Source organism: Crinia signifera, chromosome 6 (genome assembly GCF_055691185.1).
Source record: "Crinia signifera chromosome 6, ASM5569118v1, whole genome shotgun sequence".
Taxonomy (NCBI): domain Eukaryota; kingdom Metazoa; phylum Chordata; class Amphibia; order Anura; family Myobatrachidae; genus Crinia; species Crinia signifera.
The window spans coordinates 245,147,999-245,165,439 of NC_139222.1; the positions used below are offsets into that span (position 1 = coordinate 245,147,999).

The 17,441-nt window shown below is 40.2% G+C and overlaps 1 protein-coding gene across 1 annotated transcript; it reads right to left on the reverse strand.

Moving 5' to 3' along the window:
* Positions 1 to 1,126: 1,126 nt before the first annotated feature.
* TLX1 (T cell leukemia homeobox 1) lies at positions 1,127 to 16,926 on the reverse strand. The gene is made up of 3 exons (XM_083145608.1): positions 16,452 to 16,926; positions 14,335 to 14,572; positions 1,127 to 1,349 (listed from the first exon to the last, which is right to left on the reverse strand). Exons 1-3 carry the CDS (start codon positions 16,924 to 16,926, stop codon positions 1,127 to 1,129), a joined length of 936 nt encoding a protein of 311 aa, XP_083001734.1.
* Between the last annotated feature and the right edge of the window lie 515 nt (positions 16,927 to 17,441).

The window sequence follows — 17,441 nt, forward strand, 5'->3', positions numbered from 1 at the left end:
CAGCGAGGATTCCCCCGGAACGTTGAATAGGGTGAGCGGGGGTTAAACGGCGAGGATCACTTGTTTTCTGCGATCCCCGCGGTTTAACCCCCTTGAATACTTCCCATGTCTTGCTACCTAGATCAATGTTTAAAAGGGTACAAGGGATGTAAGTAGCAAGACATGGGAGAGGTCTGTACTGAAATGTTCTATGTCCAAAGGGGGGTATGGGTCATAGGTTCCACTGCATTAAGGTAGACATGCACTTAATCATCCACTGAATGCCAGCAGGGCTTAGGACGACACCTGAATTAGGTCGACAGTCAAAAGGTTGACATGAGCTCTTCATGGTTTTTTTTTGTCCCGAATGTCGACTTAGTCGATATGGACACTGCACTCACCATGCTTCAGGCACGGTGCCACGCTGCACTTTACACACTATTTCATTCTCCCACCATGCCGTAGTGGCATGAAATGTCGGCACATGTTGGCTCAAAAAAAGCGTGAAAAACCCACATCGACCTTTTGACTGTCAATCTTCCCATTGTCAACCTAATGCTCGTGTCAACCTTTTGACCATGTCAACCTTAGCCATGCTGACCTATTTCAGGTGTCGACCATGACCTGTCAACCTTCAGCGGTCGACCCAATGCAATAGGGTCGACATAATGACCTTATCCCCCAAAAGGGACTGTTGTATGAGTAATGAAATAAATATCTCCTCCATTATTCCATTGATAATCTACAAGATACTTCTTCCCGATCAAGGTGATAATCATCAGCACATTTCTAATGTTGCAATTATTTAGACATTAATATAAAATACAGACAATTATACGTAGGTATAATTATATATGACGGAGGTGAAGTCATTGTCATTATTGGGAGTCAGGAGAGATTCGTTCGGGGACACATGTGATCTTCGAGGATACCATGTAATGATCGTGTAAGGAATACAGTATATTACAGTCTTGTTCCAAACAGGGCGCAATGGTTGTGTATGACTAAGTAGCATCTGTGAAGCTTGGGGGTTGGCATCTTTCCGACAAGCCTTGTCCTGCGGCTTTATTTGAATTGCTGAAAAAAGTCAAGAGAATACATTTCAATCAGTCCGTTCCCTTCAGAAAGTTCTCTCATGTGTCCCTGTTCATTCACAGGCAGAAGCCACGGAGGTGACACTGGTAATTTTGGAGGCGTCATCCGACCAAGGCTGGAGGTTCTGCAGGGCAAAGAGGGAAGAATTGTGAATGCAGATGGGATCTGGCTGGAGAGGCTGGTTTATGGACTTCTGAAAGGCTTCCTGCTGGAGCTGCATTAATATCCTGTTGGCTTGCTGTCTCTCTGCTTCCCTCTCTTCTGCTGTCTGTCTTCTGAAGGTGGAACAAGAATATTGTCATTCTTATTGCAAGGGTGTCAAATAAAATGGCTTTGCTTTGATTTTCTGGATTCTAATAAACCTGTGGCCTTGACATGATCACAATTCTGTAATAGTGTAAGATGGAAGTTGACTTATATAAACGAGCTACCGGTAATGTTCTGTTGCATACACATGTTTGTGGCACACATGAGAGCAGAGAGAGGGGCAGGTAAGGCCCTGCTTTATAACCAAACCTATTGTATCTTTAATATTTTCAATCATTAGCGTTTTCGAGCCCCAACGGCTAAGTACAAGGGGCCTAATTCATTCCCGATTGCGGCAAAAATGTGTTCTCAAAAATGGAGTTAGATTTGGGTGGGGTGTGTTGAAACTGAAATCTAAATTGCAGTGTAAAATATAAAGCAGCCAGTATTTACCCTGCACAGAAAGTAACTCACCCAAATCTAACTCTCTCTGCACATGGTTTTGCCCTTTTTGAGAATAAATTTGTCCTGTGATCAGGTCTAACTTAGCTCCAATGGCTTGAGCTCAGCTAGATATACGTAGCCAAATTGTTTTAATACTGTCGATAGTTAAGCAAAATAAATTGGACTATAGGCCCATTCACACTGGGGGACTTTGAGCTGAAAGCCACTCAAAACAGAATGTTTGAGCGGCTTTCAGCTCAAAGCCGCCCAGTGTGTATGGTCCGGCGACAAGCGCTGCTGCGCGCTCCCGCATCATCGCCGGCAAAGCCCCTCATCTGCTGGTATTACCAGCAGATGAGCGGCTTTGAGGACGGCTTTGCATAGCGCTGCGCTATGCAAACCCGAACGCCCCCCCCCCCCCCCCCCGCTGACCGCACCGAGCATGGGGAAAGCGGCTCAATGTGTATGCACTGAGCGGCTTTCCCCCCAGCGATGATAGCGATCATCGCTGTCCATATACGCTGGCCATAGTTGCCCAGTGTGTATGGACCTTAACTATAACTATCACTGATCCTGACTGTTTGGGTGGAATTCAGGGCTTCAGAATGGCCGGCACTTTGTGGCCAGTAGCATCACCATTTTCCACTCATATCCCATTGTGGAGCACATTAAATTTTCTATGTTTAATTATCATAATAAAGATTATGTACACAGCTGAATATCCCAAGGGCAAATCACTCTGAAGTAAATTGCCCATTTGGGGCCTGGCTGGCCCACAGATGTAGGGGGGATTTATCAAAGCTTGTAGAGCAAGACGTACCAATCAATCAGCTTGTGTCATTTTTCAAACATAGCCTACAACATGAAGCTGAAGCTGATTGGTTGGTCCTTTATCTCTCCACTTTATCTCTCTCTAGATGTTGATAAATCTCCTACTAAGAACCCAAAGCCCTCTTCAGTTCCTTTAAACTAAGCAAAAATATATAGGTATCATCTAAAAACTACTACTACTTTCCTACTCTCCCATGTCAGCCAAGATGCTCCCAGAACGGGTATACAATTCTGTCTGCGCTGCCCACCTATAGTTATTTCTGAACCTAAAAAAAAAAGTGGTTTGTACCGGCGCTGGCTGATAAACACACTTGAGATGGTATAGTATTATAAATTTTACTGTTTAGACCATATATAATATAATAATAAATTTCAAATAAAAAAATACAATTTTAATAAAAACTCATTGGTTAAAAGATGACTAATCGTGAGACTCAGTCTCTTCTTACACTTAGTGGTATAAGAAAGTCATAACCAGCTGAATAAAGGTAAATTAATTTTACCATCCTTGTACTGAGCACCATTATTTGACCAGCTGAAGGGGTAACCCATCCTAGAGACCTACCCACCTCTCCCTGCAATCAGCACACCATACTATTTGGATCCAGGAAACATGCTGCGGCTGTGAGATTAAGCCTAATCCCTGAATCGGATACCTAGGTGAGCTACAAGGGAATCCTGAGCTCATTTGAAATACAGAGCACTGGGAACAATTGGTCCATATTAAACCCAAACTTTTGGAATACAAATACTGTCTACAAGAATGGTAATATAAATCTACCTTTATTCAGCGCCGGTACAAACCACTTTTTTTCTTGCCATAATTAATAGGGACTGACAATCCCTAGTACCGGCTGCTGCTAATTGCGCACCCCACACCTCCTTTATTTCTGAACCTGGATGGTCCAAGATTGATGATGTGATTTGCATTATTGTAGTCCTGTTCCCCACTATACGATGCATGTAATCTGGCATTCACCACAATGACGCAATCATGTGTCCAAGTCCTCGCACCGGCCACCTGTTTCTGCAGATATGACCCTTATTTCACTGACCCAACAAAGTCAGTATATTACTACTATTACTACTACAGGTTGACTATCCTTTATCTGGATATCTGTTACCCAAATTATTCCAAAAACCCTAGTTTCTGGATATAATATGTAACTGGCACTACTGGGGACATCTGTAACTGGCACTACTAGGGACATGATATATAACTGGTAATACCAGGAATATCTGTAACTGGCACTACTGGGGACATGATATGTAACTTGAAATACAGGGGACATCTGTAACTGGCACTATTGGGGGCATCTGTAACTGGCACTACTAGGGACATGATATGTAACTGCGAATACCGGGAACATCTGTAACTGGCACTACTGGGGACATAATATGTAACTGGCACTAAATATGTGCAAGAAAATGATTGCTTGGCATTCAAATGCAGTGCCTGACATAGTACACAAACTTTGTTTCATGTTTTCAAACCTTGTTTCCGGTACACATAAAAATAATTGTGTATATTTCTTGTGTTTGATGTGTTTATACAACATAAATGGATTTTGTGTTTACACATGGGTATTGTCGTCAAGATACCTCACTGAAATAAAAATAAAATCCAAAATCTGAAATAATCTGCTATCCAAAATGCTTCTGGTCTCCAGCATTTTGGATAAGGGATACTCAACCTGTACTACTACTACTGCTACTACTACTAATAATAATTATAATGATAATAATAATATTAATAAAATATGTTTTAATTATTTAATAATCCTTGTTATAGCTATAAACCACTTGTTCAAGTACAACTTTACCCCAACAACTTTAGAAAGCAGTAAGTATACAATCATTCCAATAGCTAATAGAAAATTAACTTGTCACTTGGAAAGTATTGCACATTAAAAACTAAGGGCCTTATTCTAGTTCACTCTTTCTGACAAAATCCTTCTTAGATGGAAAAAAACATTTGCACTGCAGGGGGGCAGATGTAAAATGTGCAGAGAGAATTAGATTTGGGTGAGTTATTTTGTTTCTGTGCAGGGTAAATACTGGCTGCTTTATTTTTACACTGCAATATAGATCTCACTTTGAAGTAAAACCCCACCCAAATCTAATTCTCTCTGCACAAGTAACATCTGCCCCCCTGCAGTGCACATGGTTTTTTCCACCTAAGAAGGATTTTGTCAGAGAGAGTGAACTAGAATAAGGGCCTAAAGGCTATTGTTTACTTATAGTTATTTTTAATTATAGTAAATAGAATGAAAAAAGAGATCCAAGATAGGAACAAATAACCAAATTGCTTCTTTTTTAACCATTACTGGATGATGATAAATAGTAACATAGTAATAAATTGTATAACTTTTTATTAAGTCCCTTTGAAGTTCTTCTTAAATATTCTTTGAATCTTTATGCAAGCCATCACCTTTAATATTTTTTACAGGCCCAGCAAACCGAGTACAGAACTCAGATTAAAAGATTTAACAGGACTTTACCAAATTCAAATGATTTTGTTTTTGCTTGCCCTCCTGCAACATTTACTACATACTGTACACTGTTTGGTTATTGTAGTCTCCTTTTGTGGTTTTTAGCTCTGTAGAAATGGCATTGTTTATATACCATACAAAGCTGCTTTCTGAATACATGCATATATAATGCATGAAGCACAGCGGCGCTGTGTCATATCCAAAGGCGATATACAGTACTGTACATATGTGCCTGATGATGTCACTACATGGCTGACTAGTAGGAACAGCTAGAAAGATTCTGTATTGCAAATGCCCTAACTAGGATTGTGATCTGTGAAAAAGAAAACGTTCCTGTATGAATATATCAGTATACAGTGTATAAAAATACTGATGTAGAAAGGAAGGGCTGTCTCACCTCATAGCTGTCTGTACTTAGAACCCTGAAACATTCAGCATAGAACATTTAAGTGGACACTATCTTGTCTTGTACCATAAAATAAAGCTGATTATGGCATAAAACACCTTGGATGGGATATACTGTATACTGTACGGCATATACTGTGTATATACTGTATATATACTGTATATCGTGACAATAGGCTGCTTTATCCCTATAATGGTTTTAAGAACCATTGTTATCTAAGTGGACCTATAACTTCTTAGGAGGATGAGCATGCTTGCACTTATAGTTCAACAGAAGCTCATGACCCAAAGGGGGAAATCTACTAAGATTGGAGTTCTATTTCAGATAGGATGTTGCTATTGGCAACCAATCAGATACTTTCTATTATCTTGTAGAACAGTGATTCCCAACCCTGGTCCTCAAGTATCCCCAACAGTGCATGTTTTCCAGGTCACCCGGCAGGTGCACTCATTATTCAGACACATTTTAAAAGATCCACAGGTGGAGCTAACTATTTTGCCTGTGATTCTGTGTGGATAACTGGAAAATGTGCACTCTTGGGGGTACTTGAGGACCAGGGTTGGGAACCACTGTTCTAGAAGGTGCGAAATAACTAAAATAGATTCTGATTGATTGCCCATAGCAACATTCCGTCTGAAATAGAACTCCCATCCACCAAAGACTCTTGTCTCTAACTTAGGGGGAGATTCTCTAAGAATCTCCGCCCCCCTTCGCCGCCCATCGCATACTTAATTATCGCATATGTTATAACATATGCGATAATTAAGGCAAAGGACAGCTCTTGCGTTAAGAGCTGTCCTTTGCGGTGGGAGTCGCCGGGTCCCAGCAGGTCCCGGCGGCTCCCCCCTCCCTCACACACCCGGCGCTGCTGCTGCTGCGCCGGGCTCTCCTCCTCCCTGCACCCGGAAGAGGATCAGTGCAGGGAGGAGGTCACAGGTCCGGGCAGCACAGCTCTGTGCTGCCCGGACACAGATGAGGGGGGAGGGGGCGATGCGGGGCGGCGGGGGGGCGGCGCGGGGCGGCGGAGGGATGCGGTAGAAGCCCATTGGCTTCTATGGGGCATCGCCAGATAACGGGGTTTTTACCGCATTCCTTGTTTAGAGAATCTCCCCCCTAGGCTGGCCATACATCTACAGATCGATTGTCAGATTGGGCTGGTTGGAACAAAATCCGGTACTTATGTATTATCTGGGCTCCCATGTTAAATGCACCCCATTTTTTCATACCCCTACTATCCAACTACGCATGGAGTTGATATTATATAGTGTGGCGAGCGCAGCGAGCCACCGTGCCCGAAGCGTGGTGAGGGGACGCGGTCTCATAAGAAAAATTTGAGCCCAGATATTACATCTCCAGATTGATTGTCAGATCTGGTTGGTTGGAACAAAAACCTGGTAATAATTAAATGACAGTTTTTGGCAGTTTTCCAGGATTTCGAAGCAAATGGTCAACTGTCATTTGCTGTCCTCCATTACCAGGTTTTTGTTCCAACCAGCCATAACGGACAATAAATCTGTAGACGTATGGCCAGTCAATTTGTTTTAACAATCCGAGAATATTCTAATTTAAAATATTCGGTACTCTTTACTTAGAAGGGCGCCCACGATTTTGATCGTGGGCATCGTTAGTAAAAAATCTCGGGCATCTCGGGGATTGAATGCACTAAAAAATCGGGTGCGATCAACCGACGAGATGCCCGAGATTTCCCATAGGGAACAATGTTAAATGTCTCAATTGACCCAATTTTCCTGTTCAATGCCTCAATTGACCCGATTTTTCCATAGGAAACAATGTTAAATGGGCCACAGAGGCCAAATAGGCACCCTGAAGTGTATAATGGCCACCCAAATTGTTAACGCCACCCCACGATCAACGTCAACCCGATGCGTGGCGAGCGCAGCGAGCCCGCGAGGGGCGGCGGTACACGTCCTACGACCTTTTCATACCCCCACTATCCACGTCGGCGTGGAGTTGAGAATAGAAAGTGTGGCGAGCGCAGCGAGCCACCGAGCCCGAAGCGTGGCGAGCGCAGCGAGCCCCGCGAGGGTACGCGGACAGCTGTGAAGCCCGCGAGGGGACGCGGATACCTGTGAAGGTATCCGCGTCCCCTCGCGGGGCTCGCTGCGCTCGCCACGCTTCGGGCTCGGTGGCTCGCTGCGCTCGCCACACTTTCTATTCTCAACTCCACGCCGACGTGGATAGTGGGGGTATGAAAAGGTCGTAGGACGCGTACCGCCGCCCCTCGCGGGCTCGCTGCGCTCGCCACGCTTCGGGTTGACGTTGATCGTGGGGTGGCGTTAACAATTTGGGTGGCCATTATTCACTTCAGGGTGCCTATTTGGCCTCTGTGGCCCATTTAACATTGTTTCCTATGGAAAAATTGGGTCAATTGAGGCATTGAACAGGAAAATCGGGTCAATTGAGACATTTAACATTGTTCCCTATGGGAAATCTCGGGCATCTCGTCGGTTGATCGCACCCGATTTTTTTAGTGCATTCAATCCCCGAGATGACCGAGATGGGCGCCCTTCTAAGTAAAGAGTACCAAATATTCTTAAATACACTCACATATATTACTGTTACATTCCGAGGAATTCACACAACTCAGTAATGTGTCATTAGCTATGGCCTCTACCATGTCTGCATCATTACAATGTAACCATGTCTACCACTGTTAGATTGCAATCTACACAGACTTGTGTCCTATCTTGCTTAGTGCTAATTATCTTGGCTCCTGAATCACAACAGTAATGGTCTAAATACTGCATTCATTTTCTTCTCTTGAGTAACAAATAAACTGTCTGTAGGTCCCACACCAGGAAGCAAGACAATTCACTATCATGCCATAAGGACTGCATGATGATCACATAGAGAAAGATTACATGGATTATCCCTGCTCAGATCGATTTTATGCCATTTGTGTGCAGATTTAAATGTACCTTCCTGGAAAGGAGTGTGGGAACAAGGAGGGCTTTATGGAAGACTTTGAATGTTACTTTCTCCTTACTAGAAATCTGGATACAGAAACAAATTGTACTCATTCAGTAGGACTGATCTTTTGTATTTGCAAGATGAATATTATCTAGGACAAACTAAATGGCCTCTAAATATTTAAGTATTTTGAAATCAATGACTTGTCCAATGTTATATTGTACAGAGACAATAGTCTGCTGTTAGCAGCAACCACTAGACCTTATACTTTCATTCCTCTTGTCTGTCTCATTCTATAAGTACCTGTCCTTTTCCAGTATTCTACTAAATAATACTAAGGGTAATATTCTAAGCCACTATTGTCATATTCAGAAAAGATGGACACATTGTATTACAGTCACAATAATTGTTTTGCCTTTGTAAGATGTAATACAGGTTGAGTATCCCTTATTAAAATACACATTATCCAAATTATTATTATATTATAAACTATAGTTTCCAAAATGTACTTTTTTTTATTTGCTAAACTCCTACTGGGTACATCTGTAACTGGCATTACTGGGGAAATTATATGTAACTGGCACTACTGGGGACATCTGTAACTGGCATTACTGGGGAAATTATATGTAACTGGCACTACTGGGGACATCTGTAACTGGCATTACTGTGGAAATTATATGTAACTGGCGCTACTGGGGACATCTGTAACTGGCACTACTGGGGAAATGATATGTAACTGGCGCTACTGGGGACATCTGTAACTGGCACTACTGGGGAAATGATATGTAACTGGCACTACTGGGGACATCTGTAACTGGCATTACTGGGGAAATTATATGTAACTGGCACTACTGGGGACATCTGTAACTGGCATTACTGGGGAAATTATATGTAACTGGTGCTACTGGGGACATCTGTAACTGGCATTACTGGGGAAATGATATGTAACTGGCACTACTGGGGACATCTGTAACTGGAACTACTGGGGAAATAATATTTAACTGGCACTACTGGGGACATTTGTAACTGGCAGTACTGGGGACATCTGTAACTGGCAGTACTGGGAACTGATATGTAACTGACACTACTGGGGACATCTGTAACTGGCACTACTGGGGAAAGGATATGTAACTGGCACTACCGGGGACATCTGTAACTGGCACTACTGGGACATCTGTAACTGGCACTACTGAGGACATGATATATAACTGGCACTACTGTAGACATCTGTAACTGGCACTAAATATGATTGTTAGGCATTCAAATTCAGTGCCTGAGATTGTACACAAACCTTGTTTCATGCTTTAAAACCTTTTTTCATGCACAAATATAATATATTTGTGTGTATTTCATGTGGTTTATGTGTATATACAACATAATGCAGATACCTCAAGATACATCACTCAAATAGAAAAATATACCAAAATACAGAATAATCCGTTATCCAAAATACTTCCAGTCCCGAGACTTTTGGATAAGGGATATCCAAGATAAATGAAACATAATGATTTTCTTTCATCTCCAAAATGAATAAGAATTATTCAAATTGAATTAATTCTTTAATTCAATATGAATACTTAATATTTTAACATTTGTTGTCTCTTATTAGCTGAATGAGAGGGTATATTAGTTGTAATATGTAGTATTTATGTAGATAATGTTTTTACATTTCTAGTAAAGGATTATTATTTTTTCTAGTTATTTAATATTAATGTAATATACAACAGAAAATGCAACTGAGCTAAGAACGAACTCTAATACAGCTGGAATCCATACTGGATCTATACTAGTGTATTTTGGGGCGAGGGCTAGTATTTCAGGATTATGGATTGGAGGGCCCAGACACTGTGACACTCTATTAGAAGACAGGTTGAAGAGTCTATTGAGAGAAAGATTATTGGAATTCTCCACATATGGCAGATGGCACCAGAGGGGAACAGTGTGTGTGATAACTTTATCCTGATGATCTACAATATAAAGCTGTTTGCTATATGGATTTTTCCATAGGGAATTTAGCAGGCAACAGGCTACTGTGGGGGAGGGGATTATATGATATCAGACAGTCAGTGGCCAGTTAGTTCGCTATCTTCTGTTCCCATCTAATGTATAGTATGTGGTAGCCATGTGATTATTGAAATGTTAGACTTATAGAAACTGTCCACTGTGCTAGCAACAAACCACCAAAATACCAACAAATAAATCACCCTCAGCCTAACTCAAAGTAACATTACAGCCTGTCTGACTCTGATTTCCCCTGTGACTGTCTATGCATCATAAGCTGCAATTGTTATTCAGCTGATATCACTTTATTTCTCTCTGTGTACACAGTTATTAATTCCCTCAAACAGGACTTAATGGGTGGAGGTTTGTAAACATCTCTATAAATAGGAAACGTTTTACATTGCAACACCGTAACAATGTGATATTAAACATTAGAAATATTTTCAAACAACTGTCTAGGTTATTTTGTAAACACAGATTTCCAGCCCCGGGTTATCAATATTTATCTAGCAATTTTATATATAATGGGCTGAATTTCACGCTGTCTCCAATTATGGGACTGTGCAAAAGTCGCAAAGTAAATCCTGTAATGTAATTAGTAATAATACAAATCCTGTGACAGTCTGGGTTAAAAATTAAATTATAATAATGTTTAGTATGTCTAATCTAATTATTTTACAGACATGTTTAAAATAAAGACCAAAATTCTTTAGTCATTATATTACACATACAGGGGAAAACATCTCAGTATGAAATATGGGGGGAGCAATTTAAAAATCGTGCATGTTTATATACATATTCCTTATTTTATGCAAAAAACTCAATAAAAACTATTGAAACTAGAAAAATGGGGCTCAGCAATATGTGGTCATATCACAGTTAAATCTGCTGGAATGGTTGAAATTCTGCACAGGGTTCAGATTTGAGAAATTCCAATCACTATGTAAAATAACATTACAGTGCATTTTAATTGTGAAATCAGATTTATAGACAGTGCAATTGTGGCTGTTGGAGGACTGCAAGTCCTAGTTGAACTACGCTCATAAAAACCTATAGGATTCCCTCCTATCTATCATTGAGTCCAGTATTACTTGTAGAATCTTAATTTAATACTCCTTTCCTGATCAGTGCTCATGCCACTGAAACTGCCATTGGCAAATACCAATCCGCCTGTACTACAGTATAATACAGACTCAGAAACAGCTACTCGCAGACCCATCCATGCGATAAAGATTATTCGCTCTATATAGTTCAGCACACAACATAACATAGGATAAACGGTGGCTTACGGCACTCGGGGGGTTAATTAAATCCTGTTGGTAATTATGAACAGCAAAAAAACAACAACTGCCGTTTAATTGTACAAATTAATTGTCGCACCATCTGAACGCAAACCACCCACATGCGCCAAAGTGCTATGGGAGTTTGGGGAAAATGAATGACATACCTGCAGTGCGATTTGGTCTGATTGATTATATATATATATATATATATATATATATATATATATATATATAATTACATTATATGTATATAAATATATGTGTGTATATATATATATATATATATATATATATATATATATATATATATATATATATATATATATATATATAATGCAGTAGGACACCCCCTTCCACAATACAGGGATCCTGGATGGCCCCGTGGCAGGGAGGTAATGCTAAACCTTACTTCACCCGTTTGAAATTCGTTAAAACAACCTGAAAATAGCGCAAAGACAGTGGGAGAAGCGGTTTCATGTCCCCACACGCATCTTGTGTTACTAATGTCTGTGCATGAGATGGGCGGATTAACCCTTTAGCTGCAGATACCTGTGCACTTCTGACCAGGCCCTTACACAGGGGTAGCATACATACATACATACATACATACATACATACATACATACCTACCTACCTCTCAAAGTGTCATTATTGTAGCAAACGATTCATTTAAGATCTTGCGACAAATGCGTGTCATGCATTGCACATTATGCGCTAAAGCTGACCGCAAACGTTATGCAATGATAAAAACCGTACCCCTAGAGGCGACTTCTTTATAATACACCAACAAGACTATTCTAATTGTAATATACGTAAGATAAGCAGTAAATATGTCATTTGGTATTTAAATTTTTTACGAATTTTGACGATTTCTTTTCTAGTTTGTGATTATAAAGATAATACAAAACAAGCCTTATATACAACAAATCCATTGCATCATAGCAATAATAATAACAATCATAATAATAATAATAATAATAATAATAATAATAATAAAATTAATTTGCTATCTGCGGCATAGACTGCAATATTCGCATATTGCGACTGCACGATTTTTAATGTATCCATATAAAATGTTTTCTGCTGAAACTTTGAAACTTAACCTTAAGCACCGGTGAAAGTTTACAGGACACAGGATTCTGTTGATATTTAAAGGGATGAAAGTCGTTGGCTGATACTTGGAAATCATCGCTTAAAATATCAATTCAAATTTAGAGAGATTTCTTTGTCATCCACACAATTTCCTTTCCTATCACCTTTCTATAATCTGATCTATTGCTGATGTAAATGATAAAACATCGCAAGACATTCATAGAATTTATGTATGTTATTTATTTATTAATTTGTATATTGTGTGTTTGTTTCATTGTGTGACTAGCCAAGCCTTTTCCTGGCCTAAGATCTCGATCTCAATATAAGGGAGACCTGTAGATCTGGAATTGGAATTGATTCTAATGTCTGGGTTACCGCTAGTGATGTTCTCATAGTACAGCTGGTAGTTTCTGATTGGGAAATAGGCCGGGTATATCTCCTAATAATTGCCCTCTACCAATACAGCAGGACAAACTCGGCCTCAAAGTCAATGGTGAAAAAATAATACTACAGGCATGGATTTTGTCAATACACGTATACAGTATATGTAACTTGTACATATTAACATATTAATGATACAACTAATGGTATTTGTATTTCAGGAAAGGAACAACAGTATGTAAATGTATAGTTTCCCCACATTACAGTGTGTATTACATAAGACAATATAACATGGTGTGTGTTATATCTGTATAACGTGTGGGGTATTGTATTTGTGTATACAGAAATCCTACACATATAACACTCTCTACGTAACATGGTGTGTTATATCTGTGTAACATGGTGTGCATTATATTCAGTCTCACAATACCTTATTACCCATGGTACATGTTGGTGTATCTGTATCTCCCAGGCCAGGTGTATATGTATGTCCCAGGTGTATCTGTTTTTCCCAGACCAGGTGTATCTGTTTCTCCCAAACCAGGTGTACAGTATCTGTTTTTCCCAGGCCAAGTGTATCTGTATGTCCCAGGTGTATCTATTTTTCCCAGGCCGAGTGTATCTGTATGTCCCAGGTGTATCTTTATCTAACAGACCAGGGGTATTTGTATCTCCCAGACCAGGTGTATCTGTATGTCCCATGTGTATCTGTAACTCCTAGACCAGGTGTATCTGTATGTCCCAGGTGTGTCTATTTTTCCCAGGCCAAGTGTATCTGTATGTCCCAGGTGTATCTGTATTCCCCAGGCCAAGTGTATATGTATTTCCCAGGTGTATCTGTATGTCCCAGGTGTATCTATTTTTCCCAGGCCGAGTGTATCTGCATGTCCCAGGTGTATCTGTATCTCCCAGACCAGGGGTATTTGTATCTCCCATACCAGGTGTATCTGTATGTCCCAGGTGTATCTGTAACTCCTAGACTAGGTGTATCTGTTTCTCCCAGACCACAGGTGTATCTGTATGTCCCAGGTATACCTGTGTGCCCAGCAGCTCTCTCCCTGCCAGCACACATGAGCAGTGTATTGCACCCAGACCTAGGGTGAGTGTGACAACATTATACAGAGTATTATTACAGGGTGAGCGGGTAACCTACCTCCACTTAGTCCTCCTGTTCTGAAACCAGGTCTTCACCTGGGCATCCGTCATCTTCAGCGCCTTGGCCAGGGCTGCCCTCTCGGCGGAGGCCAGGTACTTCTGCCGATGGAACCTCTTCTCCAGCTCGCAGATCTGCAGCCGGGTGAACGAGGTGCGGGGCTTCTTCTTCTTGGGGGGCGTCCTGTTCTGGTACGGGTGACCTATACGGCGTGTTACAGTGAAGGGTGAGAGGGCCACTGGAGGGGGGAGACAGACGGCAAGAGCAGGCAGCCAGATCAGCAGGAGTAACAGGCGTGGCACAGCACAGCATGGTGGTATAGATATATATATATATATATATATATATATATATATATATATATTACTGTATTATACTACTGGATGTACAGATATCCTACACCTTACCCATGCAGACATACATATACCTTATAACTCAGCCATATACGTCTTCTGACTTACCCCTTTAATATACTTTGTGTGTGTGTGTCAATCTATCTATCTATCTATCTATCTATCTATCTATCTATCTATCTATCTATCTATCTATCTATCTATCTATCCAGGGAAGTGAGCAGTTAATCGTTTTTCAGGCCTTATAAGCATGGCTGCCTACACAGACCATTTCCTGATTTACCAAATTTTATTTTATTTGGTAAAAACTTTGCCAAATTTAATTAAAATGTAAAGATCGCTGCTCCAGAGCCGAATAGGTAACAGGATAATTATAGAAATGTGCAAATTATTGTATACATCGCCAATAATTGAAATAAATAAAATAAAATAACTTTTACATTTATTTCATTTTTATATGAGGTCTGGGGCTTTTGTATTTTAAAAGAATAAAAAATAAAAGTAATGTTTAGTGTTATTCATAGTAATTAAAGCAAACTTTCAGATTAGAAGTGAGACTGGACAGTGAGAGCATTATTAGAACGCTTTACATTAACATCAATGATTAGTGTAGTATTTATGACTTATGATATATTCCCAGGGATTCTGTACAGTAAATGGTTAAATAGATAATATAATAAAAGAAGAATAAGTATAAAAACAGTAACAATAACTTCATTTATTTACAGAAGGTGGATTTATTTATAAAAGAAGGTGACAGACAAACGGATATTATATGCATTTATCCGTCTCATATCTATATTTTTATATGACACACACGTACACTCTATCTATCTATCTATCTATCTATCTATCTATCTATTTATCTATATATATAACTTTTTGAAACCTTCGGGGTTTACACATTTTTTACTTCATTTATTTGCATCTACCTGGTATACAGCTATCTTGTGGCTGTACTAAATTCCTAATTATTCTTCCAGTTGTTTTTTCTGTTTTTTGTTTAAAAATATATATAAAAAAATATACATATGTGTGTGTGTGTGTGTGTGTGTGTGTGTATGTATTTATTTATGTATGTATATATATATATATATATATATATATATATATATATATATGTGTGTATATATATATATATGTGTGTATATATATATATACATATATAGTCTAATAATCGGCCTTTTATCAATATTATAGAGAACTAAAATAATGTCACCGAAGAGTAAGCTAATAGAACCATATAAATAATTTTGTATAAATACTACAGAAATGTTATATTATTAAGTTACTGCTGTAATTGATACATTTTTTTTCTTGCAAGTAATTCAGTTTCTTTATCTAGATTCCTCATATCACGTGATATAATGTGCAAAAAAGATTAATCATTTTGACCTTATTAATAAATACATTTATTTAAATAATAATGAATAAATAATACCCTGTAATATAAAGGAATAATATGCAATAACACCCTATAATAAAATAGTATCTAACCGAGGAAATCCTATGATAAGACCTAGGCTGCGTTACTTCCGGCACAGTACCATATATTGCCTAGGTTCTACAATAAAGAAACCTATACAGGATAGCTGTTGTGCTGAGTATTACAGTGGGAAGCCTGGAGCCCCAAACTGTTTCTATTGTATTATTATTATTATTATTAGATGTGTTGCACTGGGTGCATAGAAGGTGTAGGCAGATAATGGACCATGGGTGCAGTTATAGAGGACAGATGCCAAGCAGAGGGTACTGAGCACCTACCTGTGAATCTGTCCTTAGTGTACCTCCTATTACTTTCCATCCAGGGGAAAGTTAACCCTGTGAGGTTGTTCATGTTATTCATTGCCCCAACACTGGGCACAGTTGGCATTCCAGTGGAAATAGGCTGGTGCATGCTACCAGTCAAAGGTCTATGTGCTGGTACCCTTATAACCCCAGCAGAATTGAGGTTGTTACCATTCATATTCATCCCCATGTTCATATTGTAAGAGCCAGTCAAGGAGGCCATGCTGCAGGCACTGTTGTTATATCCACCGGTGCTGTTGTTACTGTAGTTACCAGTCATTGTATTGTAGGCGCTGCTGACTATACATCCCAATCCATAGTCGGAATCCTGGAGCCTGGAACTGGAGATCATACAACTCCCCTGGTCTGAATTGTTCAAAATCTGGTCAATCCCAAAGCTGATAGGCTCTGCATGGCTGTGGTGGAGGTGATGTGCCCCTATGTGATCCATGCTCTCCTGGAATCCTACCCACACAATGGTGGAGCCCCAGCCCAAAGCTGCAATCAGTTAAGAGATAAAAAATGCTGCTTGGTCTCGCTTCACTTGGTTCCAATTCCTGGGGCAGGGTGAGAGCAGCGCAGGCAGAGCTAAAGTGGATGGTGCTTTTTGCATTTGGTTAGTGCTCGCTGTGCAAACTGTGACATCAATCACACGGCCAGGAAGCCTAGGAGAGAGGGAGCCGGGGCCCTGCCCTCATTGGCTGCTGGCTGACAACATGCACTTGAATGACAGCCTGAGAAAGGAGTTTCCTTCCCAGCCATGCCCAGCAGCCTGCATGTGCCAGTACATAGCCCTACAAAGTCAAGTCACACAGTCGCCACAGAGGACAGTGTGCAGAGAGCAGATACTACAGCCCTGTGCTGCCTCCGTGAGCCACACACAGACCGTGGGGAGGACAGATAATGACTGACACACACACAGACACACAGACACACACACACACACACACACACACACACACACAC

Coding starts and splice junctions, on each gene's coding strand:
- TLX1 (XM_083145608.1), bottom strand. CDS start 16,926: ATGGATCACATAGGGGCACATCACCTCCACCACAGCCATGCAGAGCCT. Junction 14,573..16,451: donor CACTAAGGACAGATTCACAG/GTAGGTGCTCAG, acceptor TCCCCCCTCCAG/TGGCCCTCTCACCCTTCACT. Junction 1,350..14,334: donor AACAGGAGGACTAAGTGGAG/GTAGGTTACCCG, acceptor TTCCACCTTCAG/AAGACAGACAGCAGAAGAGA.